The 22441-nt window shown below is 46.2% G+C and overlaps 1 protein-coding gene across 1 annotated transcript; it reads left to right on the top strand.

The window, feature by feature from the left end:
- Window positions 1-200: 200 nt before the first annotated feature.
- Window positions 201-16983, top strand: YPEL1 (yippee like 1). The gene is made up of 5 exons (XM_026716188.2): window positions 201-456; window positions 8631-8911; window positions 13583-13626; window positions 14348-14456; window positions 15507-16983. Exons 2-5 carry the CDS (start codon window positions 8795-8797, stop codon window positions 15594-15596), a joined length of 360 nt encoding a protein of 119 aa, XP_026571973.1. The 5' UTR covers window positions 201-456; window positions 8631-8794; the 3' UTR covers window positions 15597-16983.
- The last annotated feature ends 5458 nt before the right edge of the window (window positions 16984-22441 follow it).

Consider the following 22441-nt stretch of genomic DNA (forward strand, 5'->3'; position numbering starts at 1 on the left):
AACAGTTAATAAATTCATAAATATGCGCCCCCCGCCCCCAGCTCAGCAGAGGCGGCTCCGTGCGGGCTCTAAGACCCAGCGGAGTCGGCCCCTGCGCCGCGATTGGCCGTCGCTCGCGGCAACGGCGGACGACGGGCGCGCGCCTCTCGCTCGGCTTAACGGCCACCAGGCTGCTGCGGCGCATGCGCCGGGCCGCGAGCCCACCCAGGGGGCGGGGCCGAGGAAGCCCCAAGCAAAACAAAGCCCGAGGCCAGCCGGGCGGTCGCGGCGGCGGCGGCGGCGGCGGGATGAGTCGCCGGCTGCCCGGGCTGAGGAGAAAGCGCGCAGCGGTGGCGGCGTCGGCGACCTGAGAGGCGCACGGCGCTCTCTATGCCCCCTCCTCCCCGCCGCGCCCCCCACCCAGCTTCGCCCGCCGGCCGTTGGGGGCGTGAGGGAAGCCCCGCCCCGCCCCCGCAGGTACGCCCCCCCCCCGCCCAGGTGGGTAAGTGGGTGGACGGGCCCATCATCCCCTGCCGGGGAGGGGAGAAGGGAGAGTGCGGGACGTGCTGGGGCTGGACTACAGAGCCCAGCCTCCTTGGGAGGGGATGGGGGGCTTGCTTCCCCTGCCCCTTTGTGGGGCGTGCCTAGTTGGGTAGTACACATCCCATCCTTCTTACCTCGGGGGGTGGGTCCCTGCTAGGAGGCCCATGATCCCCAGCCTGCTTCTCTGGGGATCGGAGAGCTAGGAGGGATGGGGAAGATGGGACTTAGGCTCCTGGTTCTGGGTGGAATAGACTACACATCCCATTCTTCTCTTAACGCTTGGCTGGGTCCCCACTAAGAGGCCCATGGTCCACCGCAGCCTGCCTCCTTGAAGATTGCAGAGCCAGGAAGAATGAGGAAGATGGGACCCTGTTTCCTTGCCCTTGTTGGTTCTTTGATGGGTTGGACTAAAGATCCCATCTTGCCCAGCGCAGGATTGTGGAGGTTGGGGTTCCATTCCCCTGCCACTGAAAGTTCTATGGTTTGGACTACAAATCCCATCCTCTGGCCTCTTTGCCTGCTCCCCAACAAAACCCATTCTCCCCAGCAGGTGCCTCCCTAAGGATTGGGGGACCTGGTGCTGGGAAGGATGGGGAGGATGGGGCTGGGGTTTCAAATGGCTCAGACTACAAATCCCATTCTTCTTGGCCTGTCTGTACAGCTGTGCAAGTCTCATTCCATTTGCTGGAGATTGGGGAACCAATTCCTGTGACGGCTGGGTAGGTCATTTCCCCCATTTTGGGTGCTAGTGTGGGTTCTAGGTGGACTACAAATCCCATTCTCTCACATCTTCAGGGCTGTTACCCACCCAACAAAGACCCCACCAATGCATCACTGTGGAAACCAAATGCAATGATAGATGAGATTGGACTACGATTAGATGAGGCTAGATGAGATGGAACTACAACTCCCATCTCCTTCCAATCAGCTGGGCGGACTGGCATCCCAGTGCCACCTGGAAGGCCCCAGGATGAGGAAGGGTCACCCTGGAATCCTCCCCTGCCTTCATCCAGACCCACCAACCCATTTAGAACTGCGTTCAAGTGGGCTGCGCTATAAATCCCATCGCACCCAGTGGGTTATATTCTGGCTGGGTGCGATGGGATTTATAGTGCAAGCCCACCTGAACGCAGAATGGCCTTTCCATTATTGCCCTCTCCATTAGAGAATCTCTGGCACCTTCTGGGCATTGATTTAAATGCGCACCACAAAAATATCGGTGCCCAAACGGCCTGGGAAGACGTTAATAGCCCTCTTGCTCATGCGTGTGTGCTTGAAACGTGCTCCCCCCTTGCACACGTAGAGACTTCCACCTCCCAAAGGAGACATAAATCTGGAAAGACAAGGCAGGGGTTCTAAAATGCACGGGGTTATAAATACAGCCCTGTATTGTGCTGTATTATAAATGCACTGTATTATAAATATAAAATCTTATTTCACACATGCACGCACAAAAAGCTTCGTCAGCCTATCTTTTTCGGACAGCCACCCTTGCCGACAATCAATGATATCATAATGCTTTTTTTAAAAAAAATATTGACACCCCTCCTTCCTTTGGAGGCTCAGGTGGCTCCAAGCGATCCCACACCGGTCTCTGATGATGCAATTCACAACCCGAGTCTCGCTTTGTGGAGGAGGAGGAAGGAAGAGCCGGCGGTCTTAAGAATGAAACCCTCCAAATTTCACGAAAGGCTTGTGAAATTCCTTGGGTGACTTCAGAGCCGGCCCCGTCTCACCTTCTAAGGCTGCGGAGAGGAAATTGCAGGGCAGTTGGGAGAACTGTGATACTGGAGGCTTAAGAAAGGCCGGTAGCAACACAACAGGCGATATATACAATAACAAGTGAAACAGCTGGAAAGGGCCTCTTAGGAGTGTGGTTCCTGCTGCGGAAGGCAAAGCCTGATTTCTCCTTTCTGGAAACGGGCGCAGACCAGGGAAAGCACCCCATGTGTGAAAGGAAAGATGGTTCAGTGGAAAGGAGGCCAGGGACTTTGATTTACACGCCTGGTTTGAGTTGGGATGGTCAGGAACTGAGGATGGGGCTTATCCTGGAGGCAGGACATTCCGGTTTGCAAGGCCTGCTTGATTCACCTCTAAATGGGAGTTTCATTGGTGAGGATCCCTTTTTCTGTTTTTTTTTTGTCGGGAGACACACTGTTCCTTTAATGGGTTTATTGGGAAGAAAAAGATTCCAATCGATGGAGTTGCAGTTTTTGTTTTTAAACCCAGTCCTGTTCTGAAAGCGAGCGGAGTTGCACATTTTAAAACTCAGTCCTGGGGTTTTTAGGGTGCAGATGAGAGCTGGTCCCAATCAGGTCTCCTTTCCAGTTTCTCAGATGAGGCTCTGAACTCTTGTACCCCTGCAGAAAAGGGGAGGGGGGCTTAAACACCTTCCCCCCCCCGCCAGCTGCTTTCCAGGGAGATACAGGTGTGGGAGGGTTGAGCGGGTGGCCTGGAGCAGAAGAGCCACCCCTTTCTGTCTGCTCCTGTCTCTGCCCCGTTGCCTTTGTGAGTTTGCAGTTGGGGGCAGCCTGAGTGATAATGTTGGTCTACTACTCCGATCTGTGCATGTTCCTATGACGATCACGGTAAGGCACGGACAGACGGATGGGGAGGGGGCGCTTTCTACGTGCCGTCCCTTGTCCACTTGCTAATCGGGTCGGAGGCTTCTAGACGGCGGCTGTGCCCCCCCCCCCCAGAGTCAAAGCAAGGAAGCCCCAGAGGTAAGGGGTGGGGGGCAGGAACTGTCCCTCGGGGGCAGCCGAGAGAGCTGTCGGTCTGCATTTTGCGTCCGTTGCTGGGCTTTTCGACTCCTTGCCACTTTGCATGGTTTTAATTTGAGGTCGGGTTTGTTTTTGGACGGCTTTCAAGCGTTTGGCAACGGAAGCCCCTTTGTTTTGCTTTGTTTTTCCTCCATGCAGTTGTGCACGCCGGCTGGGATATGAACAGAGGGGCACGCTTTACATAATGTGGTTGCAAAAGCAGCCTCTTCACTTCCCCCAACCCATTCCCCTCCTTCCCCCCCAGCTCTGCTTCTTCACTTTATATCGGAAAAACCACGAAGCCCCTTCCAAGCTGTGCCAAGCAGCTTCCTGCCAGTGAGGTCAGCCCTGTGGTAGCTGTTTGTCAACACTGTAGAAAGAGCAGCATCTCGGTTGCCTGTGTTGTTATTATTACCATCATCGTTATTTTATTTTTTATTTTTTTTTCCCACTTGGATCCAGCAGGTGCTGGCTGGCTACAGGAAGGTCTGAACACTGTCTGGGACTCAGTTGCCGCACGTTCGCCTCCCTCCCCAGGTGCTGTGTTGTCTAAACCAGGCTGGAGGTGTCTTGTCTATTTTTAGCGAGCTGCCTCTTGCTAAAACGGGGCGGCAGCTACGAAAAAGGAGCCAAAAGTCTCCTGCAGGCTCCCAGTTTCCTGCTGCCCACCAAGATCAGGGAAGGAGGAGATGCTTGGGTTAAAATAATCAAAGGGGGGGCAAGCTGACTTTTGGCTTGGAGTCCCCGGCGATGAGGGATAGCTTTGGAAACTCCTGACGTTCCGGGATCTTGGCTCTGTTTGGGTTGCAGCCCGGGTGAGATCCATTGTTCAGTTCTTCTCTCGAGGCAGGGGGATGTGCTTGCACGGGGAAAAATGCTTGGGCTTGTTTTGAACGAAGTGCCCTGTGATTGCCTTGACGGGCTCTGAAACTGGCGTGGCTATGTGTCAGTGTGTACCCTGAATGCTAGTTGGTTCCATTTGGAGCCTTAGAGGCCACTTCGTCATGACGAATAAAAGAAGGGAATGACTTGGCTTCCAATGAACGATCCTTTCTACGTCTGATTTTAATAACTCGGAGCGCCTTTTAACAAAGATGAAATATTAAGTTCCCGCTGATTAATCCCCAACATACAAGGGATCACCGACCCGATTGTAATAGCTCTTATTTTCACCTGGAGCGGCCGCGGTAGCTTGCCAGTTGCGCTTAGCATATTTTATCAATGAAAGAAAGAAAAGGGGCTTTAATACTAAACGGTTGTGAAATGCATGTTGATGACGGAGCGGTACGTGTGCAGTAAGGGCAATTCGAGTGGCCTGTTGCTTGCAGGACTGTCCAATCCTCGGCTGGGGTAGGGTGGCTGGATTTATTTTGGCAATCTGGCTTTTGTGGCAGGTAACGTGCTTAAATATTTGTTTATACATCCGGGTGCAGAAGCAAGACAGCCCTCTGTGTTGTAAGATTGGCTGCTGCTTGGCTACCAAGAGTTCTTGTTTTCTTTAAATGATGTCATGCTAGCTGGCAGAATTGCACATGGGGCCTGAATGGCGAGTTCGTTGGGACGCCTGATGTAAATTAAATCAGTGCCACCTCCCAAGTATTTTTTTTTTAAATAGCTTTTTGATCTCTGAACTGATTCTAATGACTTGGGTTGGCTTAAAATAGGTTTTCTAGAAAGTCAAGCCAGTCACTTGAATTATCTCTCGCTTTCGAAGCAGTGCTAACTGCGATGGCTTTCTTTTCTTTTTTCTTTTTGCAAATGTTTAGGTCATGTTCCTTGCTTTGTTGTCACACTTGTGCTTTGTTGGATGGCTCTTTTGTTCAAGAAAATTTGCATTGGTCAGGCAGTTAGAAGCAACCTGCCATTCCTGGCTTACGCGGTTTTACTGGAGCTGAATTCATTGGGTTTGGTCCTGTAGCTGAACTAAACAAATTGTGAAATTGTGGTATGGAAAACTTTGGAATTGCAGGTACATGCAAACGCCTTCCTGCTTTGCAAACCTTCCCAGGGCCGCGTATCTTAAAAGAATGTTCTTAGTTGACCAACACTCAGCCTTGCTGTAGGCCATAACCCAGTCCTGAAACACAATTGCATGACGCTTTCTTTTTCTATAGATCTCCAGTTAATTCTTACGTTTACATTTAATAGACTTGATTCATCCCAGTAGGATTTCTGACTACTGAGTCCTTGCTATTCTGGAAACGTGGTTGCTTTCTTGCTGACGTTTCATGACCCAACTGGGTAACATCATCAGTGCTAGCAGAAGAAACCAGCCAAGCTCAGAGAGTAGCAAGGACCCCACAATTCAAACCTGAGGTGCAACTATTCTCTCCTGTATTTCTGGACGTTGCAGAATCAAGCTGTCCCCTCCAGCTTCTGAGTCCGTCCTAAATGATGGGCTCTTTTTTGCTTTACAGCACGGAGTTGTTCACCACCCTTCAATTCTGCCACTAAGACACAGTGGGACTTGTCAGTGAACGCACCGCACCACAACTTCAAAGCTCACCTGAGTCACAACTCTTCCTTGTGGCACTTCCTCCCTGGTCTTGGCCTAGAGACCCCTCCAAACTTCCCATTATTATACATTTTCTGGCCATCCGAGTCAATTTGGGGCAGGTATGTCATTTTGCGCGAAAGCGGGGAAGGATCCAAGAAAGCCTGCATACCTTTGGACTTGGCCTTCTTCTGAAACGAGATAACGCAGATGGGCTTTTAATCTCTTGTCACTCCATCACTGCTCTTGTGCTGCCATTTTCCCGCTGGCTTAATTCTTTATTTTTTGTGTGTGGCAGATGGGTTTCTCAGATATGTTTCCAGAATGGATGGAGAAGTGGCAGGGATCTTGATGACTCTTTCTCTGGGAGGCCTCCTGGTAATTGTGCCGGAGAGCTGGAGAACAGACAAGCCCATCACCATTTCTCAGGGCCTCCTCTTCCCTCCCACCACCCTGGCTGAATGCACCATAACAAAACGCCGGCTGTCTTTTTTTTCCTCTCCTCCCAGTCATGTCACTGGTAGTGTCAAATCTCAGAATTTACGTCTTATTTATACTAGAAATTCAAGGCGAAGAAGAATCGTATAACAGGAGGTTGCTCACAAAGGTCAGCACTCGGATAAACTTTGTGATGTCAAAAGACACCTTCTCTTTCAACAGAGCTGAGCCCAAATCACATAGGATAGCAGGAAATATTGGTAGCTCATGGCTGAACTGTGGGGTCTTTGATGCTCTCTAAAACTTGGTTGTTTTCCTGTAGATGTTTCATGACCCAGCTAAGTCACATCATCAGTGCTGGAAGGGAGTGGAGGAGGACTGTGGGGTCTTTGATGCTCTCTAAAACTTGGCTGTTTTCTTGCAGACGTTTCATGACCCAACTAAGTAAGATCATCAGTGCCTAGTAGGGGGGGAGGAAGAGGAGGACAACGACTGGGGGTCATTGGTGCTTTTTTGAGCTTGGTTGTTCTCTTGCAGAAAGAGCATTGATTATTTTCCAAATCACCCATTTTCCAAAGCCCCAGAAGGCAGGACAAGAAACAATGGATAGAAACCAATCAAGGAGTGAAGCAACCTAGAACTAAGGAGGAATTTCCTAACAGTGAAAGTAATTAATCAGTGAAACGCCTCCAGAAGTTGTGGCTGCTCCAACACTGGAAGTCTTTAACAAAGGGATTGGATGGCCACTTGTCTGACATAGTACAAGACCTTCTGCTTGAGTGGAGGGTTGGGCTAGAAGACCTCTATGGTCCCTTTCAACTCTGCTCTGCTGTTACATTACTTCATTTGGTAATGAAATATGTGCAAACAAACAAACAAACCCCAAGCTCAGAGAGCACCAAGGGACCTCACAGAAGAGGTAATCCTCAATTCCCAACCACAACTGGGGGGCAGAACTCCTGTTGCTAAACAATGCAGTCATTAAGCAGCTCACCCCTGATTTCACCTCTTAGTCATTAAGCGAATCTAACACCCCCCATGAATTTTGCTTGACGAAAGCCATGAAGGGGGCAGATTGCGATCACGTGACCCCAGGATGTTGCAACCATTGTAAATCCATGCTGGTTGCCCAGCGCCCAAATTCTGATCACGTGACTGCAGGGACGCCGCAACTGTTTTAAGGGTGAGAAGTGTTGGTAAGTCACTTTTTGCATCACTTTGAATGGCCATTAGAAAAATGACCATTCACAGTGGTGAGGAACCATGACCATCCCAAAAAATTGGCCATACGCTACGAACCACCTGCCTGTGTCCTTCTACTGCTGCACCAGAGAGAGTATCTTAACTTACTGGATCTGTGTATGGTTTGCCAATTGCAAGGAGGCGGATAGGACAGGGCTCCAGAGGGTGAATGTCATTGCCCAGGGGATCACTGGTTGTCCTCTCCCCTCTTTGGAAGAGCTTTAGAGCTCCCGCTGCCTTAAGAAAGTTCAAAACATCCTCAAAGATCCATCTCATCCTGGGAATCCTTTTTTTTTTTTTGAACTATTACCACCTGGTAGACGGTACAGGATAATAAAAACAAGGACAAATAGGCTGAAAAACAGCTTCTATCCCAGGGCAGTAGCTCTTTTGAATTCTGCTGTATAGTGCAAGATTAATATAACGTCAGGGCTTTTCAATTCAATGTACAGAATGTGAAGGGTGTGTATTTGTGTTTATTTTCATAGTCATAATGTACACTGAAGATGGCGTTTGATTTCGTTGTACGAGGTGCAGTGACAATAAACTAAACTAAACCTGCAAAATGGTATCACGGGCTCCATCCTTCCATTTCTAACAGGTGCTCCTTCCCCTTGGCCGCCTCTGTCAAAGACCATGTCAGTCAAAAAGAAGAAGAAAAAAAAACACTTGCTACTTCACTGGAAAAAAAGTATGTTTTGCAAGCGAGCCGGAGAGTTTTATGATTATCCTGCTTGGCTATTGCAACATACGGGCAAGCCCAGGGACGTCGAACGTTTAAAGACCTGTGGGCATCAACTCCCAGAAACTCTCCAGGGCTGGCTGGGCGATTCTGGGAGTTGAAGTCCACAGGTCTTAAAGATGCCACGGTTGGACAGCCTCAGGCCCAGGCATAAGGGAGTTTGAATAGCGTTCCACTCGGCTCATTCGTGGCCCTCGCCTCCGGTTTCATGTTTTGTGTGTGCTTGCATCCTGCCTTCTGCTGCGCTGGGTTCCTGATGGCCTGACGGAAGGTGTGTAGAGATCTGTTTAGATCCTTTATGGGGGTAGGATCTAGTGACTGCATGAAATACACACCCGAGACCCTTCCCTTTATTAAGCAAGGTGTGGCTAGGCATGCGACAGGATGGTGGAGGACTGACCGCCTGACACCCGTTTTCCTTCCCTTGCAGGATTTTAACAGTTTCTCCAGTAGCGTCTGTGTGGAAAGGGCCACACAACCTCCACAACAACGACGGCTTTTGCCTGCATTTTCCAGTGTTTCTTTTGTCAACAAGTTCAGCAAAATTGTTTCCCAAGTGCCAGCCCTGATCAGACCGAGGAGCCAGCGACAGAAATGGTCAAAATGACAAAATCCAAAACGTTCCAGGCGTACCTGCCAAATTGTCACCGAACCTACAGTTGTATCCACTGCAGAGCCCACCTGGCCAATCACGACGAGCTCATTTCCAAGGCAAGTGGCTAGACCTCATGCATGTTTCGTATGTGATGCCGTTAACTGTTCGAAGGCCCTTAAGCCAGAACAGGAAGTTAGGACCGGCGCTTACATTTTGGAATCCTCTGCCTGAGAATTCGGTGAATTTAAAAGGCATAACGCGAATAGGTACGGAGTGGTTTTTTTCAAACTTGGCAACTTTTAAGATGTGTGGACTTCAATTCCCAGACTTCCTCAGCCGGCATTCTGGGAGTTGGAGTCCACACACCTTAAAGCATGCTGGCTGGGGAATTCTGGAAGATGAAGTCCATCCCAAAGCATGCTGGGTAGGGAATTCTGGGGTCTGAAGTCCATACATCGTAAAGTTTCCAACTTTGAGAAACACAAGTAGAATCAGCCGTGTGTGTGTGTTTTTTGTATCCGCTTCATCCAAGAAGATTATGCATTAAACAACAGAGTGTTTAAAGGTGGGTGGTTTAGTTTGTTTTTTTCCATGCTTAGTTAGAAATGTAATCCCTCATATAAAACGTAGCTAAGGAGTAATCTCTATGTATTCTACTACTAGGACACCCCCCCCCCCCCAAAAAAAAAAAAGTCTATGGAGACACTCAATCATCCAGGTCATAGTTGTCCCAAAGATGCTTTTTCAAGAGGCAGTTGGAATTTGTTTTGTGTTTTACCCTAAGTTGTTTAGTGAAAGCATATCAGAAGCCACAATGACACTGCTTCCAAATGACACTTTTTTAAAAAAAAAAATCCTCCTTATTCTTTTTCCCCTAATCCATACTTGAAAAGACTGAAAACTGAAACCCCCGGAGAACTCTATATATTGTGAACAGATTCTTAGCAGCCCGTCTCCAAAATTCTGTATAATCCTTTGTCTGCTTGAGCTTATTTTCACCCCCACAAGTGTATTTCTTTCTCCTTGGTGTATCTGGAACCTCTTCCTGCTGCATGTATTAGAGAGAGATGTTGTACCGTAAGACGAGAAGTCACCTTGTAAGGCCCAGATTTCCCTTCTTAGCATTGACATAGCTACCTGTCAGGATTCCAGCAATCACCCTCATTAAATCATGACTCTTGAGCCAAACTTCAAAAAACTTCAAAGGATTTATTAGAGGCGACATACTGGCACTGCCCTGTATGAAGCCAACTCTGACATACGTCATTTACCGTCACCTGTTTCCCCCTCACCCCCCTGGGTGGGTATCATAAGTCAGATTCTCCAATTAAGCTTGTTCACAGGTTGGGCGTCATCATTCACCTTCTCCAATTAAATATATTCACAGGCAAAAGCTCTGTTACAGTCTTTTAAAGACAAGAGTTGGAATATTCTTTCGTTTTCAAACTGCTCTTCCAGATTTCCTTCCTCCCCCCCCCCTTTTTTTTTTGTGGCAACTGCTAAAACAGGCATAGAAATGTTTTATGAGTTGACACCATCCATGTAGGAACTAAGGAATTCATTCCGTGCAAGTAGTCCTTGACTTACAACCATTCGAAGTTGCGAGTTTGAAAAAAGTGACTTACGACTGTTTGTCACACTTCTATGATCACCTGACCAAAATTCAGACGCTTGGCGATTGGCATGTACTTACGGCGGTTGCAGCGTCCCTGAGGTCACGCGATCCCCTTTTGCGACCTTCGGACAAGCAAAAGTCAACAGGTCAACTTAACAACCATGTGACTAAGTTAACAATGGCAGAGATTCACTCCACAACCATGGCTAGGAAGGCTGTAAAAAGGGGGGCAAAACTCAATTAAAAAAATGTTTCCCGCCGCCACAGAAATTTTGGCGGTAAGTGGAGAACCTGCATTTTGGGGGGGATGGTTCATACTATGACTGTAAAGCTCGTCGTACCAAATTGACAACAATCACATCTGCTTGGTTTCCCACTGTTTGGGTTTTTTTTAATTATTATTATTAGTTTCCATGCAAAAAAAAAAAACTGTGACAAAAGCAGAGCCCAGCATTTTAAACAAAGTGGTTGTTACAACTGTCCTCAAAGATTGTGTCTCCTGGGCGTTGAGACCACTGTCAGAGTATAGAAAATGTTTCCGCTTTAAAGAGTTTACCAAACCTATAGAATATCTTCCATCTTATGGTATGTTTAGTTTGGGGTCCCCAAACTTGGCCACTTTAAGACTTGTGGACTTCAACTCCCAGAATTCCCCAGCCAGCCATGCCTGCTTTTCTCTCTCTCTTAATCTCCTAAAGGGGAGAGAGATTGCAGAGGAAGGGATTACAAGAGAGTAAGTGATGCTGGCTGGAGAATCCTGGGAGTTGAAGTCCACAAGTCTTAAAAATGGCCAAGTTTGGGGACCCCTGATCTACACTGTTGGGATACTTACGCGTTCCACTGTATCACAGCTGATCTGGTGTACATTTCCGGTAGTCGACTTACAACCTCAATGGGGCCCCAGATTTCTGTGGCTAAGAGAGACACATTATCTGTTGAGTGAACTTCACCCCATTTTACGATCTTTCTTGCCCCCATTGTTAAGTGAATCCCTGCAGTTGCAGCACGGTGGGTTAAGTGGCTTTCCCCCTTGACTTCACTTGTCAGGTCGCAAAAGGGGATCACTTGTCCCCGGGGGACACCGCAACCATCATAAATATGAGTCGGTTGCCAAGCCGGCTGAATTTTGAAGGTTGATCACGTGACTGTGGTGATGCTACAAAGGTGGTAACTGGAGAGAAACGGGCGCATGGCAAGAAAGATGGTAAAACGGCAAAATTTACTTAACAGCTGCCTTGCTTAGCAGCAGAAATTTGAGGGCCATTTTGTGAGCCTAAAAATCAGAAGATTTTGCAGCCGTAAGTTGAAGTTTCTATATTTTTTTTCTTTTAGCACCGTTAAAAACTCTTTACTCCTTTGAGTTTCTGACTGAAAAAAAGACCTTGGTCACAACGGCTACATGAACTTTTCTCATGACAATGCATAGAATATTAGTATATCTAAAGAAGAAAAATCATGAAATGCTCTGAAAAGCAAATTTTACAATGTAGCACCTGAAACTTCTAGACCGCATATCCCAAAGGTCTTTTTTTTCTTCAAGAGGTGACTGGACTTCCTTGTTTTTTCTTTTGAAGACGTTTCGCTTCTCATCCAAGGAGCTTCTTCAGTTCTGACTGAAGATGGCGGGGAAGGGAAGGATTTATACTCCTTGCAGACAGAGCTGGTCATTTGCATCCTTTTAGAGGATCGTTGAGGCCACTTGGAGGTTTATCTGTGTCCTCAGAGTCACCTGAGTGGTGCTCCTGGTTCCTCTGGTCTGCAATTTTTCCCTGGAAATCATTCCAGCTCTCACACCATTCCAAGGGTGTTTATCCCAAATTATATAGCTTCTCTACAGACTTCTAGGCATCATATCCCATTTCTGGAAAAAAATATCCCTAGTTGCACGCTTCATCTTTGTCTCACTAGTCCGACTCATCTTCCTCGTACACCACATAATAACATAAGTACATACTGCTTGACATAAGCCTAATCTTGCTTCTGGCTAAAATCCCATTTATTTTATCTGGTGTATGTCAACTCTAAGACAACTAGCAACGTTCTGGACATTTTAAAACTGCTTCTAAGCTATACATAATGTATTATCTGCTTTCAAGAGACTTCCTGATAGTATGAGAATAAAATCTAAATAAACTCTGCTGCTCTGTGCATGAGTGTGTTTGTGTACACACACACACACACACACACACACACACACACAGAGGTCTGTTTTCCCTTTAGCCTATTAGTCATCACAGCAAAGAGCTCAAAATGCATCCAAGTTCAGGTATTCCTTGACTTATGACCACAATTGAGCCCAAAATATATATTGCCAAATGAGGCATTTGTTAAGTGGGTTCTGTCCACTTTCTTGTTAAGGGAATTGCTGCTGTTGTTGAGTTAGTGACATGGTTGTTAAGTGAACCTGGCTTCCCTCTTTTTGCTTGTTGCAAAAGGAGAAGCCCCAGGATACTGCGACCGTCATAAGTGTGAACCAATTGCCAAGCATCCAAATTTTGATCGTAGGGAGGCCGCAACAATTGTTCAGTGTGAAAAATGGTCCTGAAGTCACTTTTTTTTTTCAGTGCCCTGGTAACTTTGAACGGTCACTAAATGAAACTGTTGGAAGTCGAGGACTACCTGAAATACATCTTCAAAGACTCTAGAAATGTGCCTTGATAAGAACGTCTAGCAGATGAAAGCCTTATCATCGGTTTCTAGACTATAATGCAACTGATAACTGGCGCAGGAATCGGATCCTCTGCCACTCGTTTCCCAAGTAGCTGAGCTCAAGGAAGGAATTTGAAACCCCGGCGTGAAAAATATCAGGAATCCAACCTGCATCTTTTAGTCACTTTGTGTTTGTGAAGGGGATGCAGTAACATACAGGAAAGTTGGTTCCCTTTCTCTTCCGTTTTTATTTTTAAATTGCACCTCTAGTTTATTCTTTCTATGTACCCAGAAGATCTGCAAACTTTCTGCCCCTGAAACTTGTGCCACGAGCCGTAGTATCGGTGTCTGTATTAGATGCCGCCGCCTAACTCTCGGTTACTCTGTGTTCTAGGCGATGCCCCTTTCAAAGTTACCGCTGAAGCAGGGAGGGAATATTGTGACATGATCTTACAGCAGGATTTTTGGGGGGTTTTTTTTGTCTTAAAGTAAGATTAATTTCCCCTCTCTCTCTTTCTTACAGTCTTTTCAGGGGAGCCAGGGACGAGCCTACCTCTTTAATTCCGTGTAAGTACTTCCCGCTTTTCCATGGCGCTGAGAAACGTTTTGGTATTGCTGGCTTGGTTGTGGGGTGGGTTGAGTTAGAGAGAGGGAGGGAGAGAGAGAGAGAGAGAGAGAAGGGAGGGAGGGAAGGAAGGAGAAAGAACGAAAAAAAAGAAAAAAAAGAAAGAGAGAGGAAAGGAAAGGAAAAAGAGGGAAGAAGAAAGAATGAGAAAAGGGAAGAAAGAAATGATGGAAGGGAAGGAAGAGAGGAGAGAGGGAGGAAGAAGAAGAAAGGCAAAAGAAAATGAAAGGAAGGTTGAATTACAACTTCCAGTCAGCAACATCACACTGTTAGGATAATGCTAAGGAATGACAGGGAAGATGGATATTCTTGCCCAGTTCCCTTGGAGTGACGCAAGAGTCGCATTTAAGCTCCTTTTTTTTACTTATTTCATGCCAAGAAGCAATTTCAATTTAATTTTCAATCAGAATAGAGCTGGAAGGGGCCTTGGGGGTCTTCTAATCTAACCCCTCGCTCAATTGCATGACCTCCCATTTTGTAAGTGGTAAATCAATGGATCTGGAGGATGGAAACAACTCCTTTGTCTTCAACGTAGCTTCCGAATCAAGCTCAGGAAACCTTTCCCTCCAAGGCCTGGCCATCGGTGTTATTCTTCTACTTCTGCGTAGACGGGCATCATACGTTCGATGAAACCATCTCTGTTTCTCCCGTCGTCTCTTGCAGGGTGAATGTGGGCTGTGGACCTGCGGAAGAGCGAGTTCTCCTGACGGGCTTGCACGCTGTAGCAGATATTTATTGTGAAAACTGCAAAACCACCCTCGGATGGAAATACGTAAGCCTTTGCGCTGGGCGTGGCCTCAGTGATCTTGGTTGATGTTGGCTTGATGCAAAAGAGGGAGCCCACGATCCCTGCTAGTCCTTATAAGTTTTGGGTCCGTTGGTTGAGCTGGCAGTTGGGAGAAGGACTGAAACGGGCACAGTCCACACTTCAGTACCAGTTGCACTAGATAGTTTCCGTTTTCAGTCAGAATAGAGCCGGAAGGGACCTTGGAGGTCTTCTAGTCCAACCCCTTGCTCAAGTAGGAGACCCTATACCAAGGGTCTTCAACCTTGGCAAGTTTAAGACTTGTGGACTTCAACTCTCAGAATCCCTGAGCTAACATGACTGAGGGAGGAATTCTGGGAGTTGGAAGTCCACAAGTCTTAAAGCTCTCAAGTTTGAAGAGCTCTACCCTATACAATTTCAGACAATTGGCGCACCCACAACTTCTGGTGGCCAGCTGTTCCACTGGTTAATTGTCCTCACTGTTAGGAAGTTTCTCCTTCGTTCCTGGTTGCTTCTCCGCTTGATTAGTTCCCACCCATCGTTTCTCGTCCTGCCTTCTGGGGCTTTGGAAAATAAGTTGACCCCCTTCTCTTTGTGGCAACCCCTCCAATCCTGGAATACGGCCTTTAGTCAAGTAGGCCAACCCCAGGTTTCGAAGGGCAGAGAGTACAGGTAGTCCTCCACTTATGACCCCCAAAATTACTGTTGCTAAGCGAGACAGTTGCTCAGTGAATTTTGCCCCCTTTTACAACCTTCCCTGCCACGGTTGTTAAATTAGTAAAACGGTCGTTTAAGGGAACCTGGCTTCTCCGTTGACTTTGCTTGTCAGAAGGTTGCAAAAGGGGCCCTTCCAACCGTCATAAAGGCGAGTCAGCTGTGGAGAATTACGAACGTCGATCATGCGGCCATCGGTGCGAAAAACGGTCCCAAGTCAGTGCCGTTGCAACTTCGGCCGCTAAACGGACCGTTGCGAAGTCGAGGACTAGCTGCAGGCGAATGAACCAGCCTGCCCTGAGACGGAGGGGAGAGCTGAGCTGTGCTTTCTTCCCTTTGCAGGAACACGCGTTTGAGAGCAGCCAGAAATACAAAGAAGGGAAATTCATCATCGAGCTCGCTCACATGATCAAGGACAACGGCTGGGAATGAACTGCAATAGGACTCCTTGTCTTTGGACAGACAACCCATCTAGGGAAACAGGCTTATATTTTATATATATATATATAACAAAGAAAAGACTCCATGGGGGTGGGGAGAAAAAAAAGAAGAAAAGAAAAAACAAAATGGGGCTGAGCTGAGTTGAGAAAAATCTCATCCGCCCAGTGATGTGATGTTGCGGTCCTTCCCTTCTCTCCAGAATATCTCTGCCCTGGGGTTTTTGTGTGCGCGTGTGCGTGTGCATTCTTCCCTCCCTCTTCCCCTCCTCTCTGTGCAAATCCCCTCTTTTTTTTTAATCTGTGCAAACCCGTTATTTTTGGACGAACCTTTTTCTATGCGCTCCAGGAGGGGGAATTCCAGACCTCCGGGTCACCTGTGCTAAGGTAGCTCTCTCTCTCTCCTTTTGACCGACGCTTTCGGTTGCTCCTTTTGTGGTTTGATTGCCGATTGTCCGCTCCAGGGTTTGAAAGGCGGCCCTGCACGGACGGTCCCGAGAATGTATAGGATGGAGGACATCTTTTATTTTAGGCCCCTCCTCTAATTAGCCATTTCTGTAGTCTCTTTGCGGTGAGAAGGATTGCAGTATTCTACTACTCATTTATTCTTTCTTTCTTTTTTTTTTTAAAGCATACCGCGGCCCATTAGATATTATTTTGGCTAGGTTTTGCTGAGAGATTTGGTTAGCCGGTGTGACTGAATCTAGCCAGGATTTGCTTGTCTGTTTGGTTGTGTTTTGTTCTTTAAAAGAGAAACTGTCAGAAAAGAGATTGAGTAATAATTTACAAGGCTAGCTTCAAACTGTAGATCCAAATCAGATACATTATGAAGAGAAGCTGAAAAGATTTTTGCCCCTGTTAAAAAGGAAAAAAACAAAACGAAGAATGTACAGCAGGGTCTTTTAAGATCAAAGGGCTGGAAAAATACGCAGCTCTTATTTTTAATATGTCGGTTTCAAATGTTTTTGGTACTGTACCTTGGGAATGGGAAAAAGGATTTCTTTTATGGCTGGTTCCATGTAGTTTTACCTAGTTTTAATGCACTGGATGCGAGGAGGGTAGTTTCACAATCATCCAAGTCCCCGGCTTTGGCAATACTGAAGCACACACCAAAAGTGTGCAGTTGTGTGCGAGTTGTGTTGCATGAGTGCGTACGAAAAAGCTGTCACCGATCCCTCTGGAGCAGGTGGTTAAAAAAAAAAAAAAGTTTCGCAAGCGAATAAAAAGTGACAACTTGGCGTTTTAAAAAAAGGAACGAAAGAAAGAAAGCATGAAGGTAGTTTTTTGGTTTTTTTTTCAAAGGGGGTGTGCGTGCGTGATTTGCTGGCTGAATCGTCCCTAAGCACAATTTTTTTATAATAAAACTGTTAATGTAAAAGAAACATCATCTGGGAATTTTTTAAAAAACAACAACCCCACCCACTCCATAGTCAGTGGGTTGGGTCAGAGAGGACCACTATATACGTGTGTAAAAGTGCGTAGCATTTCTCCACGGGAACTTTTTATGCATACCATTTCAAGAGATGTGAAAACTTGGGGGGGGGGGAGGGGAGCTGTATTTTTGGGGAGGGGGGGGGTTTGCAATTTTCTTTTTCCTTCCAAAATAATTCCAAGAGGGGGGGGGGGAAATGTATAGAACATTTTACCCGAATCATACCGAGCCACTGACAGCATGAGTAACAATAACTATAATAATAACAATATAGGAAGCTTTACAATGGGAACGCTAACGTACTTCTTACCTGTTGCACTGCAACTTCAGCTTTTTGTCTGTCCCTAATGGCTGCTAGTAAGCTCATCTAACTGACATTCAGATCTCGAATTGCACTTTAGCTTTATCCTTCCTTATAAAAATAGCAACCGTCTTCTCCTGAACGTTGAATGCTTTCCCTCCTGTATGCCAAGCTCCCCTCCTTATTTCATTCCTCCGTAAATCCTTTTGGGTAGAAGAACGATTTTACACTGTGATGCAAAAAAAAAAGAAAAAAGGATATTGAATATATATCTTAAATCTATTTAAGCGTGTGTGTTATGTGTATATAGTTACCTTTCAGGCATTTGGATCCAAAGAGCTGTCCTCTCCCTGACAGCTAGTCTCAGATTTTGTATGACCTTTATTCTGGTGCTTTATTTAGTGTGAACGACTTTTGAAACCCAGTGAATCTTCAGTCCGCAGCAGAACTGAGAACTCCTCTTGATTCACATCCAGAACAGCAGCCGTTTCAGCCTTCCGAGAGTTTTACTAGAAGACGAGAGGCTGGCTTGTTAGGGATGCGTGCTTGTTAGTTGTGTGCTTGTTAGGAGTCCCTTGAGGTGTGGAATAATTCAATTGAGGGCAACTGGATGGAGAGTCCTCCGCGTAGGAACCGTTACAGCATCCATAAACCCTCCTGCGCGTTTTCTGACTCGCAGCCTTTAAGAACCGGTGGTTTATTCAAACAAAAGTAGCTTCTTGTACTCCTCTCTACAAATCCTTGAAAGGTCCGGTTCTGATGGATCTCCCCTTCCCTGTGAGTTCGGCGTCCGCCGCTGTCGACAAAAGTCCTGGATTTTTTAAGTGGCTAGATTGTCAGCGTTGTTGGCCTACAGCGGTGGCCATTCGCTTTTTCCCTTCTACCATGAACGCTTGCTTTACTAACGTGGTTGCTCTCGCCTTGACGCATTTCTCGAATCATCTGAAAGATCACTTTGTGGGGATTTTGAGAAGATGGGAAGCTTGAAGGGAAGAAGAAAGGTGGAGGGGAAAACCTTGCGAAAGAATGTATTTTAATCAGAGAACGCTTGGGCCGAACTACATCTTACACACAAAGCTGAAAATTCACACGGCGTGGTAGAAATCCACTTGAAGTGGATTTTACACTAAGTAGCTGTCTACCAAGGAGTAGTTTCTCATAACGAAAACGGGGACACCATGCCTATTTGTGTGTAATATGTAGTCCGGTGGGCCTTTTGGGTCTATGCAGGTGGATGTTTTCCCAAGAATTTTTTTTGGTTTCACCCAGATGCCAAAAAGAAGGGAAAGTGGAAGATCAAATTGCAGCTTAAAAATCAGATGCAATTTATTTATTTATTTATTGGGGGGGGGGAGGGGCAGGAAATAAGCATTTCAAGGTACCAAACAGAGCAATATTGCGAATTTTGAAACAAGGGACGTAAAAAGGCTGTAGGGAATTTTAAATCCAGAACAAAATTGCGTAGGTCTGAAGTAGCATTTCTGTTTTACGATTCCTGGGAATTGGCAGTCTCTTTGACTTGGCCTTCTAAGAATTCCTTCAAACTGCATCATTCAAACGGACAGATTTGGTGGATCCAGATACTGCTGGATGATTGGTTGAAGTCTAAAAAGATCAGTCTGGTTACTGAACTTTCCAGCGTTACATTGAAAAAAAAAAAAAGATACTTGAACATTACCAAGCATTTTCCCATTTAAACTGTGTTTATTTTTTATTTTTTGGTAACGTATTCTATTTAAGAGTTTGTGTGTGCTTTGTGGGTAAGTTTTAATCTTCCCTTTCAACTTGAGCACTTTTGTTGCTTATTTTTATTACTGTTGATCTTAACGTTTATTTTATATATATATATATATATACATACATATATATATATACATATAAATATATATATATATATATATATATATATATACACTATATATTTTATAAATTGTAACAGCGATTTTTGTGAACATCTACCTACTAGATCTCTCCTCTCTTTTTGTGAAGTGGGTGAACTGACTACAAGCTGGTTCTTGAGAAGGTTGTTCATTGGCACTTAGAGGAACAGGCTGCCAACATTTACATTTGTGAAGTGTGTATGTGAGGCTTTTTGTTGTTGTTGTTGTCGTTCGTAGGAGTCCATAGTCATGGCTCTTGTAAAACAACCATCCAACCCAAACCCGATTCAGTGCCAGTTCAGAATTCCTAGATCTTATGATGTCTGGGAGAAAAATCATAATTTCTTGGTGGACATTTTCAGAAATTTTAGAACTGCTGGTTCAGCTATTCCTTCCCCTAAAGGCAGATTTTCTTTTCGGTGGCAGTTATGAGTGACCTTGAAACAACCACACACTTTCCAGATGATTTGTGGACAGCGTTCATTAGCTGTCCCACCAGTGTTGTGAGGCTGAGGATATCTGGCCTGCTTGTGATGCTTCATGAATCTGTTAGCTTGTGTTTGGATCTTTCCTACGGACACCTCCAAATTCTACGGTCGCTTTTAGGGAACTTGCGTGACAGAACCGCAGGGCAAATATCGTGATTAAAATTCATTTGGATCTGCAGGAAAGTTACACCTCCTAGTTGCCCGTGTTTTGCAAGGAAAGAACCAATAACCCGTATCGGCCGTGAACAGTGTTGATCAGCGTGAAAACCAATACAAGGTTTTTGGCCCTTAATCTGGAACGGGAGGTTTGTTTCTTGTTTCCCCGATAAGGCGAAATCTGCCCCGGACTTGGGAAAATAACTATAATGAGACTTTAACTTGCCTTGGTAGGTTCAAAAAAAAGGGGGATTATTCAACTGAATGGTTCAGTAAGCACCACAGTCATTCTCCTGAGTGTAAAACCAACCAGTTAGTGTGAGTTGTATTTAAAAAAAAAAAAGGGGGGATTTCAGAAAAGCAAACACACATAGTGTCAAACACATACATTTGGTGGCAGTTGGTGTGTGCCTCATTGCTGGAACAATTTTGGGGGGAAAAATGCTTTATTTTTTTGCAGCTGACGTGGCTTCTTCCTGGTTCTCGCCTCAGCAATACTATACACAATTTGTGGTTTCACTTTATTGTATCTCTTTGACAGTATCACAATAAAAACTTTCCGTTGTTTTGTTGAATGTGACTTTTTATTTTCTCTCTCTCTCTCTCGGGCCACATTTTCCTCCCCAAATGGTTGATGCGTCATTTTTGTTTGGTGAGAAAGCAGTTTGGAGACGGGCCTCAAAGTCTTGCTCCCCAAGAGATAGTCCTTGACTTATGACTGTAACCGAGCCCAGGACTTGTGTTGCTAAGCGAGACAGTTGGATACAGAGTCAAGGTTTTATTCCCATAGATAGTCCTCGTCTTACAACCAAAACTCAGCCAAGAATTTCCGTTGCTAAGCAAGATACTTGTGGGTTTTGCCTCATTTTACAACCTTTCTTGCCACAGTCGATAAGTGAATCCTTGCAGTTATTAATTAACACGGTTGTTCAGTGAATCTGGCTTCCCCACGGACTTTGCTCGTGAGAAGGCCGCTAAAGGGATCACACAGCCCCCGGGACTCTCCAGCCGTCATAAAAATGAGTCAGTTGCCAAGCATCCAAATTCAAATTGCATCACAGTGGGGATCGTGTAATGGCCGTAAGCGTTGTGTCCATTTTTTTCAGGGCGCTTGCGATTTCAGTCACTAAACAGTTATAGGTCGACACCTATTTGCATTTCAGAAAATATTTCAATTTTTTATTTGTTTATTAAATGTATATGCTGACAACCCCCCCACCCCCGACAAGAACTCCGGGTGGCAAAAACGGATAGTTTGGGTTGTTTGAAAAAAAAAAAACCCACCCTACTCCTGTTCATTTTCTCCCTCCCTGCTTGCCTGCCTCCCCAGTGTGTGTGGCAACAGCACAAAGGCCGATTGTCACAAACCCTTGCTGATCTGGCAGAAAGATCCCCCTTTCTTCCCGTTGCGGCTCTAATCTGGAGGCGATGAGACACGGAGGCCAAGAATGAGGAGAAACGGCTGTGGGCACAATCCACACAATGGTTGGCGCTGTTCGCTTCGGCTCACCAACGCAGGCAGCTAAGCCGCATCGTCTCCCTACGACGTTCAGCCTCCCTCTCTTATCTGAGTTGTCCTTCCACCCGTCATCTCTGCGCTGAATCCTCGTAGAACTTTCCCTCTTTGTTTTTTGGAGAGCTCTGCGCCATCCCCACTTAAATCGATACGTCCGTGCAATAACTTGGAAAACCTCCAGTTGGTGCCCGGGAAAGTTTTATTTTATTTGTTGATAAATTTATATGCTGCTCGCTGTCGAGCGACTCCGGGCAGCTCACAGACATTCGCAAAAGCGAGTACAAGTCATCCTTCCGTCCTTCATCTTTGCGCTGGATGTCCTGAATTAGACTTTCCTCTGTATATTTGGAGAGCTTTGCGCAATCCCTGAACTGCAGAAGCTTCCCTATGGCACGTGGGGAGAGCCAATATGGACTGAGTCCCAACGGGCAATCTAGGAATCAAGGTGTGCTGTTGTGCCCTCTCTCTCTCACACACACACATAACTCTGGTTTAGTGGGTTTATTAACACTCCCCAGTAACTCCCTGCATCCAAAACCCAGAACTGTCCCGATTAAGTCCAGCCACAAGCAGACCGATGTTAAGTCTCCAGGACAATGGCCAAAGAGTCCGTGAAGCCCTTGAAAGTTTCCCAATCGAGATAAAACCCACCAGTCAAAATTAAATCCACAATACAAGAGGGTTCACGAGGCAAGGCAAGTCCAGAGTTTGCAAGACATGATCTGAGTTCGAGGCATGAGGTCCATCTGAAGCGAGGCAAGAATCACAACAGCCAGAAAACACACAGCTAGCAAATCGTTCCAAGCATCACACAGCCCATCAAGAGAGGCGAGGCTGCCTCCGCGTGAGTAATCTGGCTGCCCTATGTGTTTTTGGATCAAGTGCAGAAGGCAGTTGTTCCTCCTCCTTGTTGACTGGCTGTAGCTGCATCCTTTCCCCACTTGAAGCCTCTGGGCTGTCCTGCTGCAGCTGTGGTTGAGCCAAATCTCTCTCAGATAGCTGCTCAGGGCCACTGATCAAATCCTTTCCAGATGTGCCCAGAACCGGTTCATTATCCTCCGAGCTGA

Source organism: Pseudonaja textilis, chromosome 15 (genome assembly GCF_049901715.1).
Source record: "Pseudonaja textilis isolate UNSWEBS1 chromosome 15, rPseTex1.2, whole genome shotgun sequence".
NCBI lineage: Eukaryota > Metazoa > Chordata > Lepidosauria > Squamata > Elapidae > Pseudonaja > Pseudonaja textilis.

Bases quoted from the DNA above. Each gene is read 5' to 3' on its own strand.
- YPEL1 (XM_026716188.2), top strand. From the start codon at position 8,795: ATGGTCAAAATGACAAAATCCAAAACGTTCCAGGCGTACCTGCCAAAT. The intron at 13,627-14,347 runs GTAAGTACTTCC...CGTCTCTTGCAG, and splicing joins GCCTACCTCTTTAATTCCGT to GGTGAATGTGGGCTGTGGAC. The intron at 14,457-15,506 runs GTAAGCCTTTGC...TTCCCTTTGCAG, and splicing joins CCACCCTCGGATGGAAATAC to GAACACGCGTTTGAGAGCAG.